The sequence below is a fragment of the Tribolium madens genome, unplaced genomic scaffold (genome assembly GCF_015345945.1).
Source record: "Tribolium madens isolate multiple individuals breed KSU strain unplaced genomic scaffold, Tmad_KSU_1.1 Scaffold_97;HRSCAF=244;Tcas5.2_LG3a, whole genome shotgun sequence".
NCBI classification, from domain to species: Eukaryota; Metazoa; Arthropoda; class Insecta; order Coleoptera; family Tenebrionidae; genus Tribolium; species Tribolium madens.
Window position 1 is genome coordinate 13,292,159 of NW_025401069.1, and position 12,018 is coordinate 13,304,176.

At 31.0% G+C, this 12,018-nt stretch overlaps 1 protein-coding gene across 1 annotated transcript; it reads left to right on the forward strand.

Annotated features, from left to right (window-relative positions):
* Window positions 1-3,534: 3,534 nt before the first annotated feature.
* Window positions 3,535-11,510, forward strand: LOC123014467 (zinc finger protein SNAI2-like). Its single transcript, XM_044413606.1, has 4 exons — window positions 3,535-3,809; window positions 6,922-7,148; window positions 7,199-7,535; window positions 10,417-11,510. Exons 1-4 carry the CDS (start codon window positions 3,749-3,751, stop codon window positions 10,887-10,889), a joined length of 1,098 nt encoding a protein of 365 aa, XP_044269541.1. The 5' UTR covers window positions 3,535-3,748; the 3' UTR covers window positions 10,890-11,510.
* Window positions 11,511-12,018: the final 508 nt, after the last annotated feature.

Genomic DNA, 12,018 nt, shown 5'->3' on the forward strand with positions numbered 1-12,018 from the left:
CTCTAAAAAAATTAATGATAAATTTAAATAAATTGTGGTGGTTCTGTAAAAGACATAGCTGGGTGGAAAGAAATTAAAGCTATTTTTAAAAAAATATGTATTATGAAAAACATATTTTTATTTAACAAGAAGATGAGTTTCAACCACCCACTCCATCAACTTTTCTCTTAAGCCGATTTTTCTTTACTTGGACTATGGGTGCTATACGTTGTCTATTTTTCTTAAATTTTAAGAAAAAAAATCATGTGCTAGAGTTCTTGTAGGTAAATCTAAAAATTCTTCAAAATAATTCATCAAACGTATTAAAAGGATTGCTAGCCTCTTTAAAAAAAAATTAACTGCTTGTACGTACATTTGTCTAAAATAGGTAAGAAAAAACATCTACTTTTCAGATCAAATCACGGTTTTTGCTTAAAATATTTATTTTTTGGAAAAACTAATTGATGAATTATAAAGTTCTATAGAGATGTGATGTTTTATCAAAAATAAAATTTTTCAAAACTTTTATTAATTTGTTTTTCAGTTCTACAAAAATATTTATTTTTTTATATGGTAACCCACCAAAATAAAACATTTTTCTCATGAAGGTCATGATTTTGCAATTTAGACAACAAAAATAGAAAAATTCAAAAACAAAACAAAATTTTGTTCTTATATTACTTTAATTTATACTAATTATATTTTTTTGGTAACAAATGATTTCAAAAAAACCGCTTGGTTAAATACTTTGTATTCACCCAGTATAAAACGAATTTAAAAAGGAAACACTCAGCAGGGTACTATTTTTTTGAGTTTGGCTTAGGAATTACCGATTGTTTTCTCTTTAAAATATTTTGTAATCGGATTATTTTTCTTAAACTGACCAATTTTTAATTTGAACTGAAATTTTTAATCGGAAATTAGTGATTTGAAGAAAATATGCACAAATATGCAATATTTCCTAAAATATGCACCAAGTTGCCAAAATATGCAAAATACGCATTTTTTATTTAGTTTATTTTAATAAAAAAACATTAGATATGCATAGAAAACTTACAATTTTGTTGATATACCTCTTAATAACAAATATGCATTTTGCATATAATCCGAGCCTTAATTATTACTTTATGAAATACAATTGACTAATCTGAATTCCAATTTATGCTTTCTGAAATTAAATTAACTAATCTGAATTACATCTCATGGTTTCTGAGACTCATTTTGCTCTTTTGAATTACAATTAACATTTTCTGAAAGACAATTGACTAATCTAAATTTCAATTTACGCTTTCTGAAACTAAATTGACTAATCTGAATTACATGTGATAGTTTCTGAATTACACTTGAAAAAGGTGTAGTGCTATACGTTGTCTATTTTCCAAAAAACTTGAATTTTAAGAAAAAAATCATGTGCTAGAGTTCCTGTAGGTAAATCTAAACATGCTTCAAAATAATTCATCAAAAACGTATTAAAAGTATTGCTAGCCTTTTTTAATTTTTTTTAACTGCTTGTACATTTGTCTAAAATAGGTAAAAGTATGTTTTAAATTTTTATACCTAATAGAAAAATCAACAACAGTAATAATATAATAATAAAATAATAATTACTTTCTTTGCAATTCTACGAGAAAATAATACAAAAAAAGTCCCATATTTCATAAAAACTCACAAATCAGTTATCAAAATATTAATTCTTTGACTCAACAACAACCTATTGAGTTTTCGTTCGTCAAAGACAAATTCTAACGAAATTATATTAAATTCTAACAAATTCAACGAAAGTAGTTTATTTGCAGAATACGAAAATTCATTTACTAACGAAAATCGTTCACTAACGATATCGTTCAGAGTTACAGAATAAGGGTCTTAATCTTACTTTGCTTATGATTTAAATTAAAAAAAAATTAAAACATCGGTAATAGTATATTACATAACGAGCACGGAAAGTGATAAATAACGCACAAGCGTTCTTACGAACATATTTTTTTTCATAACGATTTATTTTTTATAATGGATACAAAAATACGTTGAATAACGATTTATTTTTTATAATGGATACAAAAAAAAATACGTTAAATAAAAAAATACAAAACATTCGAGTGTGAATTGTGCGTTATATTTCTAACACACAGTGCGAAAACAAATCGCACAGGTTTTCGACCTCGTACGATAATGCCAATTTTCGTGCATATGTGCGTTATGATCTAGTTTCGTATATGGTCGTAGGAAAAAATCTTTATTCGCACAAAAACGGGCGGAATCTGCGGTTTTCTGCATTTATTTTCAAACCTAGGTCAGCACCGTCCAGAAATACTTTCAGAATGCCATCGTCTTGAAATCACTGTTGGTAATATGATCTGAAAAATTTTGTTCACACTTCAGGAATTTAAAATTTCCGACCCCAGGTGTAAAGTCGGATGTCGAGAGAGCAGGCCAGACATCGGCCAGACGCCCCCATTAGAGAAATATGTCTAAAAGTTGGCTTTTCACCTAAAAAGGGCGAAAGTTCAAAGAGGGTAACAAGGGAAGCCAGGGGTTACCCCAGGTGATTTGAACCAGGAATGGTTTATTTATGAATCAACCGGATGTCAGATTGAAGGACCACGTGCCCGCCCTTCGAACTCATCTTGTTTGCAGTTGTTGTCCAAATTAAAACTTTATGGACGATTAGGGCTTTTAGACAAAGTGAATCTGGTGAGTCAGTGGTGCAGCAAGAGGTGGTTGTGGCTGGCGGCCAAGACGCTACAGACGCCGCCAGCGTCCCGACGCATTCCTGCAACGGATTTAGACGCTTTGAGTAACGACACTGGCATCCATTCAGCGCAATTACTGCGGTTCGAGGACAAAAACTAAAGTTTTTCGAAAAAAAAAGAGAAGCTTAACTGGGCTGTTTGTAATAAAAATTTGAAAATATTATATGAAAAAATAAATACCGTTTTATGGAGTGGTGATGTTTGTGCAATTCCAAGACGAGTAAAATTGAAATGGGTTCGCAATGTTTGTTTGAACTTTTTTCACAATTTACGACATACGTTGACTTGAATTTGAAAGAGATTATTCTAGCATTGTCTCTTTAAATCGCATAAAACTTCAGTTAAAGCGTTAAAAATGTTGATCACTTGCCAAAATATTTTCAACAGGTTTTCTTTGACGTTAATCGCCGGGATCTTTGAACTGATGTCATATGGTTTTTGCGCTGTTTTGTCTAAATCTTCACTCGAATCAAAACTTCATTCGTTAAGTTACCGAAATAAAATATTTTTAGCTCTTTGATTAGTCGTTAACTTCCCTCGTAACCTTCTGTGTTTCTAGTCTTGTATAATGAGACATTAATTAATTTTACTTGAGTAATGGATTTATTTTTAACTTAAAAATACACCAAACGAAACATTTATTCCCAACAAATCTTGCCTTTTTGGCATAAAAAATGTCATTGAATCTCAATGACATTTTTTATGCCAAAAAGGCACTTTCGAGTGGTGGTCGCTTAAAAAACAATACAACAGAAGAGTCTTGAGCTCTGCGTGTGGGAGGGCCAATGGGAAGCACAAAGATGAGGGGTTCAGCCTCCCTCCTGCCTGAAACTTGGCACGCGTCAAGATTTGTAAATATAGAACAGCTAACGCGTTTCTTAAACTCAGTAAAGCTCAAAGCACTAAAGAAGTAAGTCAGTTGTCGACTATTTATCGAGTTTAGTGTGTGTGCTTCATGTCAACACAAATCAATTGAAGAATCAAGTGCAACTTTTTTAATTTCAAGAACAGAAAACATGCCGCGAGCTTTCCTCATTACACATCGGCGGTACAACTTGGAGGGGATGGAGCAAAAAGGTATTTTTTTGCAACATTACAATATTTTGATCGGAAATTGCTCACAGTGTTTGCGAAAGTTTGAAACAAAACCAAATGTCTTCAGTAACCTCGTGGTATGCCTCAAATTTCTAATTAAGTGTTGTCATTTTGCCAAGTTGAAGTTGTACTTTTAATCGTCAGGTTTGGCACAGGTGTGATCTTTAAAACCTGTTAAAATACGGAGTGTTTTTCTAATCAAAAATTATTTTTGCTTCGCTCTGCATTACTTCATTGTTTACAGTAACAGAATTTACAAACCGTATTTTCTGTTATGTTTAAAGTTCTGCGAAAACTACTAAAAAGTATATCGATTTGTTTTCTATTTTGAAATGTTTGGTACAAGTTTCTATTGAGAAATGTTATTTTTTATTTTTTTAAGAAAAGTGTTTTAGATCAAAAAACTTTTGAATTTTTGTTGCTTTTTGAACATTAGTTTTTCAGTCTGTACAGTAGCTATTCAGGGTGCGCCAGAACTCGCGCCCCAGATAAGGTAAGATACCAGGAACATAGTAAAAATGTTAAAAAAATTTGATCTATGAAAATTTCGATGTTATGAGAGTTTAAATTTTGCACATTGACTCTTATTTATTTCTGTCGGAAAAATAATTTTTATTAGAATAGGAAGAGGAATAGAAGAGGAAACAAGGCAGCTGTATCCTAAATTGTAACTCTGTTTAATGTTATTTGTGGTTTTTATTGGCAAAATTTTAGTACTTTTATTAAATAATCGTAAAAAAACATATACAAAATCATCAGTATCATTAAATAGACATAAAAAATGTCAAATGTCAAAAAATAAATGTCAACATTTTATACAGATAGAATTTTCTCTGGGGCGCGAGTTCTGGCGCACCCTGTATTTTAAGAGCGTACACAAAAAATTTGTTGATTTTAATATTTACTTTATTTTTTGATTAGGAAATAGAGAAATAACATTACAAGTGTTTGCCTAATAACAAGATTATTTTATTAACTTTTATTAATTCGTTTGGGTCCTTTAATAGCTTCTACTAGTCTAGTATATTTCATGTTTTTAATGTTGGTTACAATGCCGTTTGAAGAATAAACTTACCAATTTTCCGAATTTCCGATGGCGTACATAAAGAAATCTTAAAAATTAACTTTTAGATTGTGATGCATACAGAAGGCTATTTAAGGAATCGTTTGTTTTTCAACTCGCCGCTACGCGGTTCGTGTCCGTTACTTAAACTCTTCTTTAAATGACTTCTAATAAACAGATTTTAAATTTAGGTGAAAAAAAGTATAACGGAGAAGAAACTTGAAAAACTGAAGTATTTATTTAAATTTATTGTTATTTAAAGATTAAATGTGAAAAAAATGTTAAAAATTTTTAAATTATAACTCTGCTTGTCCATGCTCTTAGGTCTACGATTAATAATATTGTAATTTTTCTGTTATTTTTTCTGTATACTATTTGCATAAATCTATACATACAGGGATGCTCCGTTTTTATTGTTACAAATTTAAACAGGTGATAGGAAATTCAATTCTAAGACAAAAGTTTCCTATAAATATGTATCGAAAAATGCTTGGTAAGGGAGCTACACCCCCTGGAAGGAGGCTAATATGTTTTTGCTAATATTTCAGAAACCATTTAAGATAAAATTACAAAATTTGGTACAGATGATAACCTTTATACACATAAACGAATTCAGACATCAAATGTCGAAATTATTAATCAGGGGCGTACGAAACTGGGGGAGTTTAAGGTGAAAAAAAAATTATGTTACACACCAATACAACATTTAAATAAATCAGAATTTACAGAACAATAAAAGCAAGAAATTCATATTTTTTAATCAATCTCAACTAATTAACATTACATTACAGTATCAATAATAACATTAATTAAATAAATTTGCCTAAATCTAAAGGAGCTGTTCAAAGTGACCACCATTTTGGTCAATGCATAACTAAAGAAACTAAAGCCAAAATAGATAGGGTATTTTTTTACCTTAAACCCTACCAGTTTCGGACGCCCCTGATTAGAAATTTCGACATTTGATGTTTGAATTTGTTTAGGTGTATAAAGATTGTCATCTATACGAAATTTTGTAATTTTATCTTAAATGGTTTCTGAAATATTAGCACAAACCTATTACCCCCTTTCAAGTGGTGTAGCTCCCTTACCAAGCATTTTTCGATACATGTTCGAAATTTTTGTCTTAGAACTGAATATCCTATCACCTGTTTAAATTTGTAACAATAAAAACGGAACACTCTGTATACATACCTACATAAAACCCTCAAATATAACTTATTTACACTCAACTTGTGTCTTAAAAATCTATAGTTTTATAGTTTGAAATCTTGTTTATTTTTTTTCTTGACTTTTAAATCGAAACTGCAAATTTGTCTACAGGGTGCCCCAGAACTCGCGCCCCAGAAATAAATGCCATGTAAGGTAAGATACTAGAAACATGGAAAAAATGTTAAAAATATTCTGTCTATAAAAATTTCAAAGTTATGAAAGTTTAAATTTTACATTTTGACTCTATTTATGTTTCTGTTGGAAAAATAATTTTCCAAGTTTTTTTGTTACAAGAAGACGAAACAGGGAAGCTGTAACTCTGTTTAATGTTATTTGTGACTTTTATTGGTAAAATTTTACCTACCTTTAGTAAATAATTATAAAAAAACATATACAAGATAATGTCAAAATTTTTTTCATGTTTATGGTATTTTATCTTACTTGAAATTTTTCTTTAAGGCGCGAGTTGTGACACACTGTATTTACCACTCAAAAATCAAAAACAAGCTCAACATTCGAAAACTCTCAGTAAACACTTCCATCCAAAAATAAGTAATACTTTTCCGCAGTTTATTCAACTAGTTGCCGCGCCAATGATTCATCACTTTAAAAATACAAGATTCGTTTATTTTCGAATTGAAGGCGTTGTTTTAACATTGATCACATGGCCAAAATCTCAAAAGAGTCGTATAATAATTGAGGGCCGGCTACTTGTTGCGGATTTGGAACATTGCCAAATTATAGAGCCTTTACTTCTGGCCTAAATACTAAAGTTTACAGCATAAAACGCGTCATTTGACGTAATATTTTTTTATTTAGAACTAAACTCGGAAAATGCAGTCAGTATCGCCGACGAGGGCGATTCATCGCAGCCCTCAGAATGTCCCGAAGAGTTGTACAATTTGACCAAATTGGCCGAAGTGGCCGTAGCCACCGGCCAGATTCTGGAACAGACCAGATTTCCTTCAAACGACCCACCGGTGTTCAACTACACCCATAAACTCTTCGATAAGTCTTCCCGGGCCCCCAGACCACACCTAACCAAGGTGAGTTATCCTTCTTCCACAACAAAACGAAAAATATGCTCATGTTCTAGACTGAAGAATACAATAGAAAAATTGTTTCGTCTTCCACCGCTAACATACCTCATAGTAGCACTCAAGATGGGGTTTTGGGCGAGAGTAATGACCACGAATGCAACGATTGTGGCAAAAGATACAGCACTTCGAGTAATTTAGCTCGGCATAGGCAAACACATAGAAGTCCGGGGGATAAGAAGGCAAGACGTTGCCCCCATTGTGACAAACTCTATGTCAGCATGCCGGCATTTTCGATGCATGTGAGAACTCACAATCAAGGCTGCAAATGTCAGTATTGTGGCAAGTGTTTTTCGCGGCCTTGGCTGCTTCAAGGCCACATCAGGACCCATACAGGCAAGCTCGCATTTTTTTTTAGTTTTTCTTTAACAAAGCTTTTATCGAAAATACGATAATAATAAAAAATGATAACAAATTCCACTTCTTCTTTAAACTTTTTTCACCTATTGCTCCGCTTCATTCAATATCTGTTTTTTCTTCGGTTTTTCGTCTTTTTTGTTCTTCATTCATTTTTAAGCTTAATTTATTTTATGATCTTTGGTTCGTTTTACCTTTCGATGCCTAATCTCTTTCTTCTTATTTTCATTGTTCTATACATGTTTCGTTTTATTGGTATAAATTTACGTAGAAGACAGAATATTCAATTTTAAGACAAAAGTTTCCTATAAACATGTAAGGGAGTTACACCTTATAAAAAAAGGTGTTTTTTCGCATATTTCAGAATATAAAGGTGCAGGGCCGTAACCAGGTTTCTTGTTGGTCCATGAAAATAAAATGAAAGAAGGCGGATTAAAAAGCAAAAATCTCTAAGTACACGTTTTTATTTTAAATTGAAATAAGAGATCCTAATTAAACATAAAAAATACAAATTAACTCACAAAAGTAACAAAAAATAACATATTTTTTAATACAAATTTAATAGAATATTCATTTTTAAAACAACAATTTCCTATGAACATATATCGAAAAATGCTACGCAAGGGGTGCGTCTTCTAATGTTTTTTTTCCATATTTCCGAAATCATTTTAGAAAAAAAATCAAAGTTTGGTAAAAATGATAACTTTTATACACCTAAACAAGTACAAAAATAAAATGTTGAAATTTTTAATTAGGGGCTTCCTAAACTAGATGGAATTAGGGTAAAAATTTACTCTAACTATTTTGCCTGTGGTTTCTTGTCACTTTCAGCAACACAATTTCATAGTTTTTCATAAATAAAGGTCTTTTGTGTTTTTCCGATACAATTTACGGATATTTAGTAAAAATAAATTTAAAAATTTATGTTACAGACCATAAACAGCATAAAAATTGTACATATAAAGGTACCAAATTTTGTAATTTTATCTATTGTGAAATATTAGGAAAAACCCTTTAAAAAACGTACCGTTTTTAGGGGGTGTAGCTCCCTTTCATAGCATTTTTCGAAACACTTTTGTCTTAAAATTAAATATTCTATCAACTATTTAAATTTGTACCTAAGAATAAAAATGAAACACTGTATAATTAACACATGAAAAATTAATTCACAAAAATTTAAAATTAACTCACTAGAATAACAAAAAACTACATTTTCAACACTTATAACACTATATAACAAAGTGCTCAGCATTTTGGGGGGTACGGCCCTGTAAAGGTGTTCCGTTTTTATTGTTACAAATTTAAACAGGAGATAGAATATTCATTTTTAAAACAAAAATTTTCTATGAACATGTATCAAAAAATGTTATGTAAGCGAGGTACACCCCCTGAAAGAGGTGCGTTTTTTAATGGAGTTTTTCCACTATTGCAGAATAGATAAAATTACAAAAGTTGGTACAGCTGATAACCTTTAAACACCTGAACAAATTCAAAGATCAGTTGTCGAAATTTTTTAACACGGGCGTCTTAAACAGTAAAACAAATTTAATTTTTAATTTTTATCTTATTTATGGTTTGTAAAACATATTGCAAACTGATTTTACTCAAAAACGGTAAGTTGTATCGAAAAAACGCAAGAGACGTATATGAAACTTAGAATTTTGTGGCTGAAAGTGGCAACCGCCAAAATAGTTAGGGTACTTTTTACTCTAAACTATCATCTATCATCTGTTTAAATTTGTAACAATAAAAACGGAACACCCTGTATAAAATCTTTAAAAACTAAACGAGTTCCGAGATGAAATGTCGAAATTTTTAAGCAGGGGCGTCCTAAACAATAAAATGAATTTAATTTTTATGCTTTTTTATTCAGTTTATGGTCTGCAACATAAATTTTGAAAACTGATTTTATTCAAAATCGGTAAGTTGTATCGGAAAAACACAAAAGACTTTTTTTTATAAGAAACTATGAAATTTAGAATTCTGGCTGAAAATGACAAGAAACTATAGCCAAAATAGTTAGAGTACTTTTTAGTTTTTACCCTAAACCCACCCAGTACCTGATTAAAAATTTCAACATTTTATCTTTGAATTCGTTTAGGTGAATCATCCGGATTGGGTTTATAAGAAGAAATTATTTTTTATCTTTAATTTTACGTCAAAACTGCAAAGGAAAAACATATTTTGTTTCATCTGAAACGAGCAAATCTATAATTAAAATTTCATTATTTTAAAGAAAAGTTCATTTTTCTCTTGATTATGGACTTATAATTATTTTCCTCTGCGTTTTAAATCCCATCACATTGATGGTTTTATTTTTTTAACAATAATGTCATTTTGACAAATAAGTTTACGCACATTAAATAACAAAAATGTGGGTGAAAACTATAATTTTAATACACGGCAATTCAAAAAAAAAACAGCTCTGAGATAAAAAATACAAAGTCAATTTTACCAACAATCATCATTATTCAGTTAATTAATAAAAAAAATTAAACCGGCAATGTGATAGGAGCTATAAATACAGTTTTAATTACAGATTTTCTAGTTTCAGATGAATCAAAAAATGTTGTTTTTATATTTGTTTTATTTTTCTATGCCATTTTTTCCTTATTATCATGACTCATGAGCATGGTGCCTCTGCTTTCTTCCATTTTTTAGTATTTCTAGTTTTTTGTTGTTTTTTTTCTACTTTTTCTTCTCTTTTCTTACGGTTTGACATTTGTTTACTTCACCAAATATGAAAGCTTTTTCTTCTTCTCTATATTTCTTGTACAATTTTTGGCTTGTTCTTTGTGTATGTGTATGTAAATTAGATTCGAAATCTTCAAAAATCAAGCAACTTTTTTTGCAATTGCAGGCGAAAAACCATTTAAATGTACCATCTGCAACAAAGCCTTCGCCGACAAGTCCAACCTGCGCGCCCACATCCAGACCCACTCCAACACCAAGCCTCACATTTGCGGCCGCTGTGGCAAAGCCTTCGCCCTCAAGTCCTACCTCTACAAGCATGAGGAGTCCTCCTGTATGCGCATCAATGGTCGACACTCATCCCGCGAAGCCACTCCAGACAAAGTCTTCTCGCCAACTCCGGTGATTGTTTCCGGGCCCCGGATCGCCGACAGTGTTATCAAAAGTCCGGAACGGCCGCTTTTGTACCGCTCGACTGTCATTTCTCCGAATCCGGAACGACTTCTTTGCTCGACTATTAAACATCCGTCTGTCATTTTGAACACTTCATCTAGATTTGGCATTAGTCAGATTTTTCAGGAACAACCGATGGATTTTTCAGCGCAGACTCGAAGAGAGTATGGGTTAGCAATCGCGGTTTAAAAGTTGTTTAAAAATTCCGAAAGGGACCATTGGATGCGTGCCTTGTGAATTGTATGTTGTGCCCTTGGGCAGCTTCTGATTGTAATAATTTTGTAAATAAGGACGATACTATTAGCCGATAATTTTTTTCTTTTTAAGTTCAAAGTGCCCTTTGTTGTACTAGACGAGAGTGTCTCTAGTCTTGGAGCGCATTTTGGCGAACTAAGTTTGACCGAAATGCGTAGTCATTTTAATATTTTAAGTTATTTATTCCTAACTAACAAATAACAGAATAGTTTTAGTTGTTTTTTTTTAATATATCGGCTAATGATATAGCTTTTCCTAGTCATTATTAAGTTAATTGGCTGTTAAAATTGGACAAGATTTTCACAACTTATCCAATTGACGGTCATGTAAGGCCAAAAGTGCAATATATTTAATTACAATTATTTAATTGTTTGTGTCATATTATCATAGATAGTTTTTTTTTGTTTATTGTCAAAAATTCATTCCTAGAGGATTTAGAGTTTGTCATTCCCGTAACAGTCTACCTTTTTGGTGCAACCATTTTGTGAAATTTGTTTTCTTACTTTTGTGTACTTTTATACCGAACTTTTTTTAATAAACGTGCTATCAAACTGAGATCACTTTTATTTCTTTCACTAAAAAAAAAAAAACAATTCTTATGAATAAGGCTCGCATTATATGCACGAAAAATTCGTGCACGTATTTTCACAAAAATATGCACAAAATATTAAGAAACATGCTCCAATATATGCCAAATATGCATCGATATGCAAAATTTTTAACAATAAAAAATCAAAGTTGGGATAAATTTTTATCCTTTTGCTAAAATTTATTTGCAGGCAACTACTTATTCGCATAGAAAGATTTATTCGTTTTATACCAGGTGAATAAAAACTATGGAACCAACTTTTTTTTGCTTAAAGTATTTATGTTTCAAAAAACTAATTGATTATAAAGATCTATAAAAATGTGATGTTTTATCAAAAACAAAATTTTTCGAAATTTTTATTATTTTGTTTTTGAGTTCTACAAAAATATTTATTTTTTTAAATGGCAGCCCACCAAAAAAACATTTTTCTCATGAAGGTCATAATCTAAGGGATTACAACTATCTACTTTATAT

Bases quoted from the DNA above. Each gene is read 5' to 3' on its own strand.
- LOC123014467 (XM_044413606.1), top strand. From the start codon at position 3,749: ATGCCGCGAGCTTTCCTCATTACACATCGGCGGTACAACTTGGAGGGG. The intron at 3,810-6,921 runs GTATTTTTTTGC...TTTTTTATTTAG, and splicing joins GGAGGGGATGGAGCAAAAAG to AACTAAACTCGGAAAATGCA. The intron at 7,149-7,198 runs GTGAGTTATCCT...CTCATGTTCTAG, and splicing joins CCAGACCACACCTAACCAAG to ACTGAAGAATACAATAGAAA.